Below are 18,286 nucleotides of genomic sequence, written 5' to 3' on the forward strand. Positions count from 1 at the left end.
CACAGCAGCCACTACAGCACCCAGTACAGAATCCAGAGGATGACGACACGTCAGCACCACGCGGCGGAAATGCAGAAAACAACAATGCGACCGAATGACAGAGCGAACAGCTGACGGTGAAGGTACAGGTGGCGTTGACAGGTGGCCAAACGCGAGGGGTGGCAGCGCTGCCACCCAGCTGCTACGCATCTGCCGTTCGATTATGGCGCGGTGAAGGAAAATTCGAAGAAAACCACCGATCGGGCCGTTCGACCCCTTGGGGAAAGGGGGAGGTGTAACGACGCGTTGCGCAGCAACCAGCTGTGCGTCATTACGAGTAGTTATAAGTACAAGTAATTATAAGAACAGTAAGCCATGAAGGCAAGTAATTGTAAATTCGTTTTAAGTTTAGTTCTCTTCTGGCTCATGCCCAACACGCACTGAAGCGCTGGCTGCATTTTTGATTCTTTTGGAATAAAACACGTGGAGAAGTTTTGGCACACCGCCCTCTTTTATTGGTTGGACACCTCGGCACTTTGGGGTGCCTAATTTATTTCAGCATACTCTGGCCGGCGAGCATACCCGCGGCAGAGTAACAACGTTACAACCTCTAACGTTTTGGTAATGTAAACTAAGAGATTTAGGAAAAATTTCTAGTTTTTTGAACCATTGTTAGTAGGTGGTATTGAAGCACTAACTGGCAGGGACACCGGAATTGGAATAGTGCGATTTTTCTTTTTGAACTCATGAACTATTATATGCGGTGGCCAAAATTTTGGGTCACAAATAGTTGCAAAAGCTTCAAACGGAACACTAATCTTAAAAGAAGCAATTTCACGGTTTCTGCCTTTCTGAAAGCATAGGATCTCTCCGCCAGCAGGTCACGACTTGTGATATGTTCATCCAATTTTATTTTAATTAGTTCCTCTACAGTTGTCAGAAGTGTGCTAATCAGGCAGATAGGTCTATGGTTGCATACAAGGTCAGAGCTGGAGCCCCTTTTGGGTACCGGCACTAGCCTGATTTGTCTCGAGGATTCCAGAAAAACTCCAGCCAGCCAGATGTCATTTAGAAGATTGAAGAGTTGAATCTTCTTAGGGTTAGGTAACGACTGCAGTTGCAGAGATGCCATCAAGTCCCCTTGCCGAATCAGGATTTCTCGCATTCAGCACAGAGATAAAATCATCAAAGTTGAAAGAACCTGGGGCCCCTTCTTGGACTGGGGATCCCACCATACTAGGAGAACTGTATATTATGATTGGCGTCTTGGCCTTGAACCAGCTGTTCGCTGTCCTTTTTACACTTTTATAGAGTTTTAATTGTTTAGTACCACGCCACAATGATGGAATTGTTGACATCTTATCTACATATTTCCTGAAGTTGGCTCTGCGGCAGTTTCTTATGTGGTTTTGTAATTTTGCTTCCCCCACCATGAGAAGCTGCGCATCCTCAAGCTTCTTGGAGAAGTAGAATTTTTTCCTGCCAGCGTTCCTAAGTTCTTAAATAGTTTATTGGCTTCTTCGTCCCACCATCTCTTGGGTACATATTTGTTCCCTCCAAAAATAGTGACGGTGTTAGTTTTGGTAACCACACGGACATTGCCAATGAGTGAAACCAAATTGGAGAAATCACTGTTTGCAAAGACTCTCGCTATCCTATTGTGGAGGCCTTTTTTGTGGATGGAACCCGAGTTAATGTGATCTAGATCTATAATGACCGGGAAATGGTTACTGTTAGTTAACTTGCAGCTTAAAGCCTGCCATCTAAAATCCATATTGTTCATGTTTCACCTGGACAACGTGAGAATGTAGTGGAACTGTCCTTAATACAGACAAAGCCAATATTAAGAGCCGCCCGTTCTAAGCAGTACCCTTTGCCATCGCTACTGCCCCATGTAGTGGATTTTGCATTAAAATCCCCACAGATTAGAGAAGCAGTGCCCAGGGATGCCGCGTACTCGAAAACATCTTTTGTCATAACACCTCGATGTTCCCGTTTTCGCACAAGTGCTGAAAATCTGTTGGGATTAAATTTTTTGTTAATTCAATAGTTGAAAGAGTAAATAATGTGCTGTAGCACATAAACTCTGAAAAAACAGCTGAGAAAACTAAGATTCCACAAACTGCCAGTTGGCAGAAAAAACAACTTGAAACCGATACCCACACGCGATGTCTGCCACGCCTCCTTCTCCTTGTTACATTTTTCAGCTCGCGCAAACCTAATGTACTCTTGTACATTTCATGTACAGAGTATAACAAGTAAAAAAGCTAAAGTCCGGTGTCCCGACTTTGAAATACTCTGTACATATGTTCAGAATAATTATAGAAATTAAAAAAAGTAAGAGAATTAAAAAAAAATTTTGATCGATTTTACCTTATTTGGTATTCGAACTCACGTAAAGGGTGTATAATTGCACATATACAAAGCAATTGCATCTATGTGAGTGTATGTATGTATAAGCGCATCTATTCGTGTCTGTGTAAGCATGTTCGCAGTCAACCAAACAGCAACATCAACAACAGCCGCGGGCAGCGCTTGAGCAGCGCTGCAGCAGCAAATATATTTATGGCTGTAACTTCTTGTTTAATCGGTCTATCATAGTGAAACTTGGCATACGGACACATAATTAATAACTGGGAGTATTTACAAAATTTTAGTTCGAAATTCTGAGAATTGCTGGAGTTAAAGAAAATCGCGATTTGCATGGGAGAGGGGGGAGGGAGGGAAATTCCAAAATATACATTTTCTGCGTATTCACACAAGGCATCTTGGACTAAAATTTGGTGTTCCTAGGTCTTAGTCTCCGAGATATAGGAGATTATACGAATGGAAAAACGGGCAAACCCCCATTAGGGGGAAGTGGGGGGAAAATTCAAAAAATAAAACAAATTCGTATAGCGTACACACATAAGGCATCTTTGTGCAAAATTTGGTGTCTCTATCTCTTATAGTCTCTGAGATCCAGGTGTTCATACGGACGGACAGACGGACAGACAGGGCTAGATCGACTCGTCTTGTCACGCTGACCAAGAATATATATACATTGTGGGGTCTGCCACGCCTCCTTCTGCCTGTTACATTTTTCAGCTCCCGCAAACCTAATATACTCTTGTACATTTCATGTACAGAGTTTCAAAATCAGACTGGTCATGCGCAATCGCCGATTTTTGACATTTGATATGATATTCTATGAGATATTTTGCCCGGTATAAATATCGGCATTTTCTCGCCGATATCCATCGCTAAGGAGGATCCAGCAATCGGTTATTGTTTCTATGGAGGTCTACCAATTTCGCCTTTTTCGCGTCAAATCTGGTTGTTCTTACGGAAAAAATTTGGAAATTGCGGGAAGCGGGTATTCTGGATGCTTATGAAATGTGTTTGGCTTTTTTCCCCCTTTCTTTAATTTTGCCACCGGACACATAAAACAATAAAAAAAACTAGCATGTTCATTATTTTTATCGATATGATACTACTTGTTTAAGGTAAATTATCATCTCATTACCAAAAGGGAGAGCCAATAGTAACATATTTGTAAAATGACAAAGGAATATACATGAATATGTACCTATATCTGTTTTTACACGGTTTTAATTTAACACGGTGTGAAAATTAAAAATTGTATATATTGTTACACGACTCTATTCCATTTAGCAGGTTTTTTTCTGCAAATTTTCGACTTATTTGCCCTTTATTCCAGTTAAAAACAGCTTCTTTTTTAATTAAAAAAATAGCAGCACTGTTTCCATGGAGCACACTTAAGAAAAGGGTCCAATAAGCTAGCCACTTTCCACTTGCCTGATATTTCTGTGCAATTTGTGTCCATTATATCCGAAATTTTGTGGCGTCTGGGTGGGCTGTAATGCCGTATACAGATGCTGCAGAATGTTGTAAGTTCTACTTCTTGATTTACTTTTGGGTTATTCCTTGAAAAGATGAATAGCGTTAAAATAATATAAATAATGAGAATAAATATTTTACCGTACATCGTGATAATATATCATGTTTCATGTATTAACACCCATATTATATCGACATCTCTATATCGATATTAATCGGTAGTAGCCATATTTGCTCATCTCTAGCTCAGTACGTCGTATGTACAAATCAAACAAATGGAGTTTTTGAAGATAAACAATAAAGAAGTCATGATTGAGGTGTGTTTATATACATATATCAACAGAAGTAATATATATTTATGTCGCGTAACGTCCAAGTGATGCGAATACAACTAGCCACAATGATAATAAACTGACTTATATATGTACATACATATGTATGTACATATCTACATTTACATACAGTGAGTCACAGCTTATTTCGTGCATGCGCAAAAATGTTCTTTGAAATGCCATTACAGGCAAAATATGATCAATAGCCAAAAAATTTAAACGCCAATTTGTTGATAACTTAATATATATTTTAGAATGGATTGCATTTATATTATTAATATTTAAATAAAAAAAATTTAAAAGGCACCACAATTTTATGTCACAGCTTATTTGGTGGTGTGCAGTGGCTTCATACTTAAAAAAATGTACTTTTAATTAATATTTGGTTTGGCCATTTTTATATTGGATAAGAGCTTTCAAATGGCTATTGATAGAAGCCAGAAATTTGTCTGTAGTTTCTAATGGTGTTTTTCGCCATTCTTACAATATGGCCTCTTTGGGTCATTTATGCTTTAAATTTGCCGTTTGCTAATAGCTAAATCCAAAATAGCCAAACAATTTGATATGATATTCTGGTGACTGAGATGTTGGAATCATGTGTGGACAGTTCCAGATCAGCCAGGTCTGCACAATTCCCGCTTTATGTTTTGGGTCATTGCCTTGGTAAAATGGAAAAAGATCCCCAAACCTATTCTTATCCATGATTATTTCCTGAAAACCAATTTCCTGACTCCGGAGTCGGACATACAGGCCCAAACATGTACAGCTCCTCCTCCGGGCCTAAATGTAGGAATAAGATGTTTCTTTTGAAGAAAATTATTCGGCATTAGCCATTCCTGCTGCAGTCCGTTGGACCCATTGATATTAAATATGGACTCGTCTGCAAAAATTACGTCGTTGCACCTTGAGATTGGCTTCAGAACGAAATCCTTGGCAAATTAAAAATGGCACCTCTTATTTCCTGTGAGCATAAACGGCTTCCTAAAGGTTGTCAACCATTGAAAGTGTATTTCTCTTGCCCAGTTCATCCTCTATTTGTACGGCTAATTTGGGGTGATAGCATGGGGCTTTCTTTAATTTTCCGTACTGTACGCCGCTATTCCGAATCCGTGAAAATCTAATTTAAAGTATTTAGACCGTTAATGGCGACCCTATTCTCACGTACAAGGCGTTCGATGATGCTCTGCACTTTACCAGGACTCAGATCTACGAGACCCGCTATTTTCTATTGGTTCATGCCTTCTTTATAATTCGGGAGCACCAATAAACCACCCAATAAGCGACCCATACTGAGAAATGCTAAAATATTTATATTGAATTGGGAAAAACCGGAAAATGTATTTAAATAAATTAGTTAACCCATTGCTAATTACAATGGAAGAAGAAGAACTCCATTTCGGTTACCCATTCGACATTGCTGGCGAACGTAAATCACTGCACGAAATAAGCTGTGACCTTTTTTTGGTTGCAATATGATCCATTTCTGTTTTGTTGAAAAATAAAGCACTGCTCGAAATTCACTAAACTTATTTAATATATTATAAGTAAATAGCTACAATTCTGCATTTAACAAATTTTGATTTAACGAAGCGTTTTCTTGCTACGGCGTTTTAAAGATTTGTATAACGCCTGCACGAAGTGCACTGTATGTATGTACATATATGTAACTCTGATAATAGGAAGGCGACCAACTTTTTCAATAGCCAAAGCGGGACAATTTAAGGTGGTGTTATTTTCGATGTGTCATATGTACATTTATGTATGTAAATAATTACACCCTTTAAAGCATTATTCAATTTGTTTATGTTTCTTTATTTTTTAAATCATATTTTTCACACGAGTGGAACTTTTTGATCAGTACTGGATTTTAACCCTGTACCCGTAAGGTAAAAAGAATATGTACATATGTATATTACTTTGCACAAAAAGTATGTAACTTGCAGAAGAAAGCATCTCCGACAAGGTATACATATATAAATTAAGCAAGTTCGCTGTTAGATGAATAGATGGGGTGCGCGTTGTAGCACTATTTAGGTAGGTTTTTACACCGATTCGCTTTGAGCGAATTAATAAGATGCGCGGTGTCGCACAAATGAGTAGACGTTTAAGGTAAAGTTTTCACGTGGCGATGACCGCCGCGATTTATTTCCAAAAATCAACTAACTCTACGTACAGAAAGGTTCTTAAAATGAAAGCTAGCCCCGTGACCCATATTTGCTGATATGGCATTTTCTGCAAGTGCAAGTGCCATGTTGTTGCTGACGCGCGACTATTCTACAGTGCACGTGCACGAGCCATACGCTAAAATTGATGATCATGCCCAAAATCGTTCTTATTCTGCATGATCGGGCGGTCACTGACTTGAAGGCCGTCCTCTGTTTTCCTCAGACTCTTGATAACAATCTGTAGGGAAGATTGGCGGCTAGCCCTTCTCCGTTTCTAGTACAACTTCAAGAGAAGGAATCCAATAGCTATGAAGAAAAGAATGGATGCGCTGAACATCGCCGGTCTTGTTGTCAACTTATCCTCTATATAACCAATGTACCGCAGATTTTCAATATTTAACCTTTGCAGATATGACAGGCTCAAAATTTCGTGGTGTCCAGTGATATTCATGCCGATGTTGCTACCATGGATACGTTTCTCTGCACTGTTATCAATTTTTATACTCTGTACATGAAATGTACAAGAGTATATTAGGTTTGCGGGAGCTGAAAAATGTAACAGGCAGAAGGAGGCGTGGCAGACCCCACAAAGTATATATATTATTGATCAGCGTGACAAGACGAGTCGATCTAGCCCTGCCTGTCTGTCTGTCCGTCTGTCCGTCCGTATGAACACCTGGATCTCAGAGACTATAAGAGATAGAGACACCAAATTTTCCACAAAGATGCGTTATGTGTGTATTCTATACGAGTTTGTTTTATTTTTTTGATTTTCCCCCCCACTTCCCCCCTATGGGGGTTTTCCCGATTTTTCATTCGTATAATCGCCTATATCTCGGAGACTATAAGACCTAGGCACACCAAATTTTAGTCCAAGATGCCTTGTGTGAATACGCAGAAAATATATATTTTGGAATTCCCCTCCCTCCCCCCTCTCCCCCGCAACTGCGATTTTCTCTAACTCCCGTAATTCTTGGAATTTCGAACTAAAATTTTGCAAATACTCCCAGTTAGTAATTATGTGTCCGTATGCCAAGTTTCACTATGATAGACCGATTTACCAAGAAGTTATAGCCATAAATATATTTGCTGCTGCAGCGCTGCTCAAGCGCTGCCCGCGGCTGTTGTTGATGTTGCTGTTTGGTTGACTGCGAAAATGCTTACACAGACACGAATTGATGCGCATAGGCATACATACACTCACACAGGCGCAATTGCTATGTAAATGTGCAATTATACATCCTTTACGTGAGTTCGAATACCGAGGGAGGTAAAATCGATCCAATTTTTTTTTCTTTTTTTTTTTATTTTCTATAATTATTGTAAACATATGTACAGAGTATTTCAAAGTCGGGACACCCGACTTTAGCTTTTTTACTTGTTATTTCAGCAGTTCCCTCATTTATTATGTTGATACCCTCGCCCACTACCTGTAGCGTTCCTAGATGACTGGGACGAGTGCTGCAGTGTGCGGTACCATCGGCGAGGAGTTATTGCGCACATGTCGTGGAGGATAGCTCCTTGCAAAATGTTGTCGTGAGAGTAGCGGTGCAATTTCCGATTGGCAGGATTTTATTGCCACAGTCTGCGACATTATTATCTTCCGCTGAATTTATTATAGTACCATCTTTAGAATCAAGAATCAAGCGGGGTTAGCAAGTGTAACCGAGTGTTTCGTAGAGGTAGCCGGTTTCGATTGACAATCAGATTTACAGTTTCAGCTAATTTTTTTTTTCTTGTATGTCTGTGGTGTATGTAAACAAATTCTTAAAGGGTTTTTGTATGGCCTATGTTGGATTCTAATATTTTTATACTCTGTACCCAAAGGGTGAAAGGGTATACTAGTTTTGTGCGAATGTATGTAACAGGGAGAAGGAAGAGTGGCAAACCCCACAAAGTATACTTATATATTCTTGATCAGCGTGACAAGTCGAGTCGATATAGCCATGTCCGTCCGTCTGCATGAACGGAAGGATTTTAGAAAGTATAAGAGCTATCCAGATTTTCCTAAGTCCGAGAAAGTACGAATTTGAGTTTTTTTCGATGCACCACCGCAAATCGTGTCTTTTCCATAACTCCCGTAATTCTTAAAATTTTGAAAATTGGGTTATTTAATCCAGTTAGTGATTATATGTCCGTTAATTGAAAGAAAGCAAAACCCTTGCCCATGCTCTGCCCGCAGCTGTGTTGCTGCTTTGGTTCAACTTTTGGCTGCATACATTCACGCATATAAACACGCAGATACACGATGATGTACATTTATTCTATTGAAATTGTACATAAACACTTATGTATGTATGTGTGCATGTGTTTAATATTTTATATTTAATTTATTAAATTAATAACATTTTTTTAAATACTTTTTTTTCCTAAATTTTCCTTTTTTGTGGAGAGTGCAGGGTATTTACTGTCGGTCTTGCTCGACTATAGCGTTCTATCTTATTTTTATGTGGGACTGGGGAAAATGGTTCATTATAAGTTTGTTTCCTCGGTTATTTCCGAGTACATGGTTGGGTTGGCGGTTGTTATTGTAACGAAAAGCCGCATAGTCAGAAACCTAAATAAGATAAATGGAATAGAATAATAAATAGAGTAGAAACTTTTCGTATATTGTATTGAGCGGAGCAGAATTGGTGCGGGAACAATAATACGCGACAAACTTTGTGGTTGAATGGTCAACGTCGATAGCTCGACGGCTTTATATATAAATTATTATCCTAGTTCTTATGCTATCGTCTACATACTATCATCGATTCCTTATCTTCTACCATGTGTGCGTACTTTATCAGGTAGCTCATGTCAGCCAGCCGCAGAATGGTGGCGAGCCTGAGCTAATGATTTGTGTACCTACACATCCTTATCTATTGAGCTGGCGTCTGCCAGCTACGTAAAGGTTGGTGTTCGGCATCTGAGGCCGAACTCATTATCTGTATAAGAGAGCATGTCTGTGTTTCTTATCGAGTTTTTATTTATAAGAATGCAATAATGTACCAATCGAGGACTAGACAGAGCAAATCTAGCTTATCAAATTTACGTTTATTTAGGATCTCGATAGGATTGAACATATATTGTCCTTATGGACCTCCGACCCACTTATTAGAACTGTTGTTCCGAAGTCAGTTTCTATTGTAACTTCCTCGTACAGGGGATTAAGTTTGTTCCCTAGCCTTATGACCGGCCGAATGTGTTAAATCTCCAAACAAAATCCGTCGGTGCCACAGAACTTCCAAAGATTTCATTTATAGCTTACTGTCTACGATTAGGTTTGGCTGACTAATTATGTTCAAATTCTGTAATGTACTAAGTTAAACAAGAAAGGAATGTTAATGTCGAGCAGGCTCAACTCTCTCCTGTACCTCCCACAAAATATTCAATACATGTACACAAAAGTGGAGACATTCGTGTCTCTGCGTGTATGTATGCAGAACACAGTGGAACCGAAGCAGCAACAGCTGCAGGCAAAGCATAGCCAGCTATTTTATTTATGGCTATAACTTTCATCAGAATTGACCTATCATGATGAAACTTTGCATATGGACAGATAACCAAAAATTATGGAAAAAACACGAATTGCGTGGGAGTGGGGGTGTATCAGAATAAAAAACAAGCTTGCCCTGCCTAGGGCTCAGGGGAACCTGGATACCAAGTTTGGTAACTGTAGCTCTTGTACCTTCTGAGATCCTTGCGCTCATACAAACAGACGGACATGGCTATATCGACTTGTCTTGTCATCCTGATCAATAATACTTTGTGGGGTCTGCCACGTCTTCTTAAGTATGTGTTACATACATTCGTACTAAACTAGAATACCCTTTCACCCTTTGGGTACAGGGAAAAATAAAAAACAATTATGCCATTTGCATTAATAATGGCGAGAATTTGCGGAAACTAAGGTTTTTAGTGTTTTAAATCAAATCTCCTGGCAAAACAAAGCAGATTTGGAACCACCCAAAAGAGCTCCGAGAATTGGTTTTGAGACGAAACTTTGTCCTGACTGATTGGTGATCAATGCACAGCCCAAACGGTAAAAGCTAGGAAGCTGAAATTTGGGCTCAAATATTCTATCATAGCGTAGAAGTGATTTGTGAATATTTCGATCGACTTAAAACTTGGTTTCTAAAAACAATAAAAAATAACAAATAAAACTGCATACTCGGTTTTTTTTTAAATTGGGGCCTGAAATATGGGAGTTTTCCTGTAAAACAAATGTTGGGGCACAAAAGGAAACCGCGTCAAGAGCCCACGGCCCAAACGGTAAGAGCTAGAAAGCTGAAATTTGGGGTCAAGTATCCTATCATAATGTACGTGCACAATAATAAGGGATTTTGGAAAATTCGAGCCACAAAGGGGGGAAACAAGCTCCACACATTTGCATAAAATAAATTAATATTTTACGAAAAAGTAATATTATGTACATATATCGGTCCTTAAAATTGGACTTCCATACACACATGTATACAATCATAAATTAAATATCGTCATTCTCCTAATTATTCGATTTACAAAGAAAAATGTCTGTATCCATTCACCGTGCATACGGATTCGTGTATTTTTACAGCCAATTAGGTGACGGACCGAAAAAAGCTTGCACATGCCCATCTCTAGCATCTCAACCGATCGCATATTAACAAGCGATTTACCGTTTGTGTTAAACGGTTGCGTCAGCTAACAACGCTACAAATGTATTCTGAAGAATTCTGGGAAACATTATGCGTTAAGCTTATTCCGTGAATGTATTCTTGCGATTTACGAAAGCAGAAACAATCCTTCTACACTCACAACATTCATATTCAAAAAACACATATGGATAAGTGTTGAACTGTACAATTGAATACACTTATATGCATGTATATGTACATGCATATGGGCTGTATGCAAGGGCGTAGTCAGGGCGGGCGGCGTTGCCCCCTACAAACATTTTTGCCATATAAAGTCGACCACACGTTCATTATTATGACTCACTATTTCGCCTTAAAATTGATCTGAGTTGGATTTGTTGAAGTTTTTTCATTGATCATATGCATAAGTTATTTTTTAAATGCATCGAGCATTATGTAATCAAAATTTTAATTTTTTGGTAAAACCTGCCAACGCCTTTGGCTGTATGTATGTCGTTAAATTTTACAGTGTTGAATTATAGAAACTACTAGCCATCAATGTCACAACCTATATTTATGCATATGTATGTACTTACATACATATGTGTGTATTTTTTGTAGATACATGTTTATGTAGGTTTGTATGTACATACATACATATATATATATATATATCAGGGGTGCCACAGAAACCTCCGGTGGTTTCGGCAACAGTTGTTTTTGAAAACCCGCTCGAACTTCCCCTCCAAGCCAACTGTCAGCAACGGCTAACTGTCTGCGCTAACATTTGACTGACTAATTCTGTAAAAATCCTGTAACGCACTCAGCTGTCAGCAACAGCTGACTGTCGACGAGTACCTTTGACCGACTAATTGTGTTTAAATTCGGTAACGTACTATGACAAATAGAAAACAAATATGCCATTTGCATTAATATTAGCCCGCGAGTATTTGCGAAAACGCCAATTAATTGTCGAAAATACAACACAAACTTTTAAGAAGCGCATCTGATAAAACAATGTTTCTTATTAAAATTTTAATTTATGTTACATTTTTTATAACATCATTTCGATTTTTTCGCAATTACTTCCATAAATTGGACGATCTATGTTTTGCAAAAATTAGAATTTGAAATTAAATTCAGAAATTACAAAAATGTACTTACATTTTGTTTCCCTGGTCCGTATTGTATATTCAAATGGCAGTTTATGACCATTCACATTTTCGCTAACAGATTTTCGCCATGTTTGTTTAATTAATACACAGTATAATTAATTAATAATTAATTAATTACTTAATTAATACAATTATTTGGAAAAGGAATTGCGTCAAATATATATTTTATTATACTCTGCACATAAAATGTACAAGAGTATATTAGGTTTGCGGGAGCTGAAAATGTAACAGGTAGAAGGAGGCGTGGCAGACCCCACAAAGTATACTTATATATTCTTGATCAGCGTGACAAGACGAGCGGATCTAGCCCTGTCTGTCTGTCTGTCCGTATGAACACCTGGATCTCAGAGACTTTAAGAGGTAGAGACACCAAACTTTGCACAAAGATGCGTTATGTGTGTACGCTGTGCAAGTTTTTTTTTTTTTTATTTCTTCCCGATTTTCCATTCGGTTAATCGCCAATATCTCGGAGACTATAAGACCTATGGACACCAAATTTTAGTCCAAGATGCCTTTTGTGAATACGCAGAAACATGCTTACACAGACACGAATAGACGCGCATAAACATACATACACTCACATAGACGCAATTGCTATGTAAATGTGCAATTATACACCCTTTACGTGAGTTCGAATACCAAGTGAGGTAAAATAGATCAAACATTTTTTTGTTAATATCTATAATTATTCTAAACATATGTATAGAGTATTGCAATGTCGGGACACCCGACTTTAGTTTTTTACTTGATTTTAACTTTCGTTTGACTGACAACTTCTCAGTTGTGCGGTTGTTTTGGATACTGTGTGTGAATTCTGGTGTTTTAAGTAAACATTTAGTAATTTGCTAATTTAATAATATTCACTGTGGCACCGAGGATTGGTTTTGAGGCGAAACTTGGGCGGAAGAGATTTCTGTGGCAACCCTGTATATATAAAATAGTTTGTATAATATATCTGCTTTTTCAACACATTGAGTAGATTTCTGTTTGATTAGTAATTCCAGAAGGAGATTTTGATTGCGCATCGTTTGTTGTATTGCTACCATTTTATTTGTTAGAGTTGCCAGAATTGATTCAATCCCACTAGGCAATTGGGATGGATTTTCAGTGGTATGTTGGGTAGTAGTTTCTGGCCCCTGTTGCGATGTCTGACGATTCATTATTCCTGAAGTGGTTTGTTTAGAGACAGGCGTACGACTCGTTGGTGTAACCTAACGCCTTAGCAAAAGATACTCCTGGAATCGTAGTTGATGGTATGTACGGCAAGCTTTGTTGGATGATTGGATTTCGAGCGGCGGATTTTTGTTGGCTTATTCGTCTTTTTAACTCTTTGTATACAGGGCAACCTCTATAGTTAGCAGTGTGGTTTCCGTTGTTTTCGAAATGCAATTTTAATAAGCTCAACAGATTAATTTCAGAAACTGATTGGTAATTTCTTATGAATCCGTTGACATTGAAATCGCGTCAACTTTTTTCTTTGAGACCTAGGAAATCTAGGTATTTTAAAAAGTTCAAGCAAAATGGATGTTATTTAGACTTTTCAAAATACTCTATATCCAAATCGAACTTTCTTCTCAATTCTTAGTGTTACACTGAGTATCTTGAGCGCTGTATAGCTCGATTTATTCAAGACCCTAAGCAGTTTTACAATTTTGTGAACTGGGAACGTAAATCGTCAGCTTTGCTTTCTTCTTGTTTTTCTTCATAATGAAAATTCATTATAATTATATTTTTTCACCCATAATTAGCAGTTCCTGCATTCTGCCAGGTATTAAGTCAGTCAAACCTTCGTACTCTCCTGGGCCAGACAACATTCCCAGTTGTGTGCTCAAGGAGTGTTCTACTTCCCTATGCTAACCATTGCTTAAGCTTTGCAATTTGTCGCTTGGCATTGCAGTTTTTCCAACTATTTGGAAAAATTCCTTCATTATTCCGCTAAGAAAAATAACGCATCCAAGATAACTAAAATAGCAAAATACACTGTGCCAACTGAGGTGCTGAAAAACAATAGATTATTACCTGAAAATGATAACGCTGAAACATCTAATGCCAAGCAACTAAAGCCGCCACTTATTTATGTGCGTCAGGCAAATTGTACAGAATTACTTAAAAAAAATCACTACAAAAATTGGCGGGGTAGCATAAATGAAACTAAAATACAAGTCAATGATGAAAACAGCTATCGATCACTGGTCAAATACTTCGACGATGAAAAGATGAACTACTACACCTACCAACTTAAAAGTAGCAAGGGATTACAAGTGGTTATCAAAGAAATCGAGCCAACAGTTCCAGTCAGCGAGATAAAAGATGGACTTAAAGATAAGGGCTTTAAAATCAAAATGGCAATGAACATAATAAATAGAAATAAAATTTCCCAACAAATGTTCAATGTAGAACTGACACCTGACTGTACGCCTATAAATAAAAACGAAGTTCACCCAATTTACAAGCTGCAATATCTACTGCACCGTAAAATCACCGTTTAGGAACCGCACAAACGAAATTGACCTGTGCAATGCACAAACTGCCAGGAATATGGACACACAAAAACCTATTGTTCCCTACGCGCAGTCTGTGTTGCCTGCGGGGATTTACATATCAATTAGGCCTGCCCTGTAAGTAAGGAGGACCCCTCTGCTAAAAAGTGTAGCAACTGTGGCGGAAACCACACTGCTAACTATACAGGTTGCCCTGTATACAAAGAGTTAAAAAGTCGAATAAGCCAACAAAAATCCGCCGCTCGAAATCCAATCATCCAACAAAGCTTGCCGTACATACCATCAACTACGATTCCAGGAGTATCTTTTGCTAAGGCGTTAGGTTACACCAACGAGTCGTACGCCTCAGTCTCTAAACAAACCACTTCAGGAATAATGAATCGTCAGACATCGCAACAGGGGCCAGAAACTACTACCCAACATACCACTGAAAATCCATCCCAATTGCCTAGTGGGATTGAATCAATTCTGGCAACTCTAACAAATACAATGGTAGCAATACAACAAACGATGCGCAATCAAAATCTCCTTCTGGAATTACTGATCAAACAGAAATCTACTCAATGTGTTGAAAAAGCAGATATATTATACAAACTATTTTATATATACAGGGTTGCCACAGAAATCTCTTCCGCCCAAGTTTCGCCTCAAAACCAATCCTCGGTGCCACAGTGAATATTATTAAATTAGCAAATTACTAAATGTTTACTTAAAACACCAGAATTCACACACAGTATCCAAAACAACCGCACAACTGAGAAGTTGTCAGTCAAACGAAAGTTAAAATCAAGTAAAAAACTAAAGTCGGGTGTCCCGACATTGCAATACTCTATACATATGTTTAGAATAATTATAGATATTAACAAAAAAATGTTTGATCTATTTTACCTCACTTGGTATTCGAACTCACGTAAAGGGTGTATAATTGCACATTTACATAGCAATTGCGTCTATGTGAGTGTATGTATGTTTATGCGCGTCTATTCGTGTCTGTGTAAGCATGTTTCTGCGTATTCACAAAAGGCATCTTGGACTAAAATTTGGTGTCCATAGGTCTTATAGTCTCCGAGATATTGGCGATTAACCGAATGGAAAATCGGGAAGAAATAAAAAAAAAAAAAACTTGCACAGCGTACACACATAACGCATCTTTGTGCAAAGTTTGGTGTCTCTACCTCTTAAAGTCTCTGAGATCCAGGTGTTCATACGGACAGACAGACAGACAGGGCTAGATCCGCTCGTCTTGTCACGCTGATCAAGAATATATAAGTATACTTTGTGGGGTCTGCCACGCCTCCTTCTACCTGTTACATTTTCAGCTCCCGCAAACCTAATATACTCTTGTACATTTTATGTGCAGAGTATAATAAAATATATATTTGACGCAATTCCTTTTCCAAATAATTGTATTAATTAAGTAATTAATTAATTATTAATTAATTATACTGTGTATTAATTAAACAAACATGGCGAAAATCTGTTAGCGAAAATGTGAATGGTCATAAACTGCCATTTGAATATACAATACGGACCAGGGAAACAAAATGTAAGTACATTTTTGTAATTTCTGAATTTAATTTCAAATTCTAATTTTTGCAAAACATAGATCGTCCAATTTATGGAAGTAATTGCGAAAAAATCGAAATGATGTTATAAAAAATGTAACATAAATTAAAATTTTAATAAGAAACATTGTTTTATCAGATGCGCTTCTTAAAAGTGTGTGTTGTATTTTCGACAATTAATTGGCGTTTTCGCAAATACTCGCGGGCTAATATTAATGCAAATGGCATATTTGTTTTCTATTTGTCATAGTACGTTACCGAATTTAAACACAATTAGTCGGTCAAAGGTACTCGTCGGCACATTGAAAGAGAGGGCCCTTTGGCAAAACAATTAAACAGTATTAAATAATCTTTCGGACCTATTCCTCATCTTAATTTTTACTAAATTGTATACTATTTCGCCGCAGGTTCTCCACCACTCAATTGATTATTTGATCGGAAACCTTGAAGATCAGCAAAGTATACGCATCTGCCATAAATTTGGATTTCAGAATCCAGACGACTTTTTGCATGCCACTAGAACGATATCAAAATACTTTGGAAACTCTTCTGAAAGTGCCATTAGTCATATGGCTCGTTTTAGTTCTCCCGAGCTAACTGGACTTTTGGCGACGGTAATAGCTGCACGTCATCCAGAGCTAATGGATTACCTCAAGCGATACGAATGCTCTAATGATCATCCCCTTATTGAATCATTCTTCTGGGACTTACGTTTAATTTTGGGCGACAATTTTAGTAGAAATACTCGCCAAGCAACGACATTTGTTTTGTACTGTCGTCAAACAAATACTAAACATAACAAATTGGTATTTGAGATGAATAAGAAACAAATTTGCAAATTCATCACCGTGTTAAATCAAGCTCTTGGTACCAAAAAAGATACTGATAAATAAATTACTGACTATGCTTCAAAAACTGAGCTTCATAAGAAACGTAAGTTACGTGTTAGTACGGAATAGTCGTGCTAGAACGTTGCCAACGGTGCTTTATTTTGTAGTCTTACATATGTAAGACTAAGTATAGTATAAAGAATAAGTTCTGTTGAGAGAGTCAGTCGTATTTTTTGTGCGCTCCTTAACTTTATTGTTTTTTGCGATACATCTTACTTTATATAACCCTAATTTGTAGAAATTTGTCGCCTAATCGGTAAGCCCGAGTTTTGTGTTCTGTGGTATCAATTGTGCACTGCAATTTTGTGTGTTATACTCATTTTAATTAAACAGCGTGACGCCTGTTTTTGGTGCTTGTGCCCTTTTTTTCTACGCTCTTTTTCGTGCTCCCTTTCTTAAACACAAGTGTGTTTGCTTGTGCTTTATTATTTTTGTGCATCACGCCCACGCACTTTGTTGTGTTTCGCTTTTGCTGCTGCCAGTATCCTCTCCCGTCTTTTCAGTCTGTTTGTCTTGTACTTTACACCGTTTTTAGCCAAAGTGGAAATTTCATATCTGTTTTTGAATATGGATTGCTGCAAAAAGTTGGCACTATTAAGGATGCTTATGATGTTGCTCAACCGCAGTATATTAGCTGCTGATTGTGTGACAATATGAGACATATTAAGTGTGCAGGGCTTACCGGTCGTGACCACGACAAGATGGTTGCTAAGGCCAAAAATGGTTGCGGCGGCTTGCAATGGTCATGCCCAGTATGTATTGATATGCAATTTGATTTTTCATACATACATATGTATAACAGCGTTAAAAACCAATTTGGAAAATTGCACAAGATTTCAAAAAAAACTTGCCAGCGTTTTCGATTTGGATATCGACTTGCTAAGGAAATATAAATTTGAGTCTCCAGGAAAACGCCGGTTGGACTCGCAATTTTTAAATGTTCCGCATCTATCCCTTCTAGCTCAACCTTGCCGCATTTGCCCCGGCAACTCCTCATTATGAGATTTGTTCTCCAGTTCTATCTCTGTCAGCTTCCCCTAATATATGGCTCCCCCGCCTTCTCCAATTGAAGTTTCATCGACGCTGGTTAACATTCCGCAGCGAACAATGAGAAATCAGTCTTGAGTACTGCTTCAAAAAGGTCCGCACGCGTTTCAGACTTAATGCCTAAATTGGCGGAAGTTGCAGCTTCTACTCCCAATCCTCCTACTCTCAAAGTCGTGGCCCCTCGGAAACAAGTG

General features: G+C 38.1%; 1 protein-coding gene across 1 annotated transcript; it reads left to right on the plus strand.

Moving 5' to 3' along the window:
- The first annotated feature begins 4,081 nt into the window (after positions 1-4,081).
- Positions 4,082-17,074, plus strand: LOC115633473. Its single transcript, XM_030530937.1, has 2 exons — positions 4,082-4,136; positions 16,563-17,074. The coding sequence occupies exons 1-2, from the start codon at positions 4,095-4,097 to the stop codon at positions 17,046-17,048; spliced, it is 528 nt and encodes a 175-aa protein (XP_030386797.1). The 5' UTR covers positions 4,082-4,094; the 3' UTR covers positions 17,049-17,074.
- The last annotated feature ends 1,212 nt before the right edge of the window (positions 17,075-18,286 follow it).

This window comes from Scaptodrosophila lebanonensis, unplaced genomic scaffold, assembly GCF_003285725.1.
Source record: "Scaptodrosophila lebanonensis strain 11010-0011.00,11010-0021.00 unplaced genomic scaffold, SlebRS2 tig00001423-arrow-arrow-pilon, whole genome shotgun sequence".
Taxonomy (NCBI): domain Eukaryota; kingdom Metazoa; phylum Arthropoda; class Insecta; order Diptera; family Drosophilidae; genus Scaptodrosophila; species Scaptodrosophila lebanonensis.

Bases quoted from the DNA above. Each gene is read 5' to 3' on its own strand.
- LOC115633473 (XM_030530937.1), top strand. From the start codon at position 4,095: ATGGAGTTTTTGAAGATAAACAATAAAGAAGTCATGATTGAG. The intron at 4,137-16,562 runs GTGTGTTTATAT...ATTTCGCCGCAG, and splicing joins ATAAAGAAGTCATGATTGAG to GTTCTCCACCACTCAATTGA.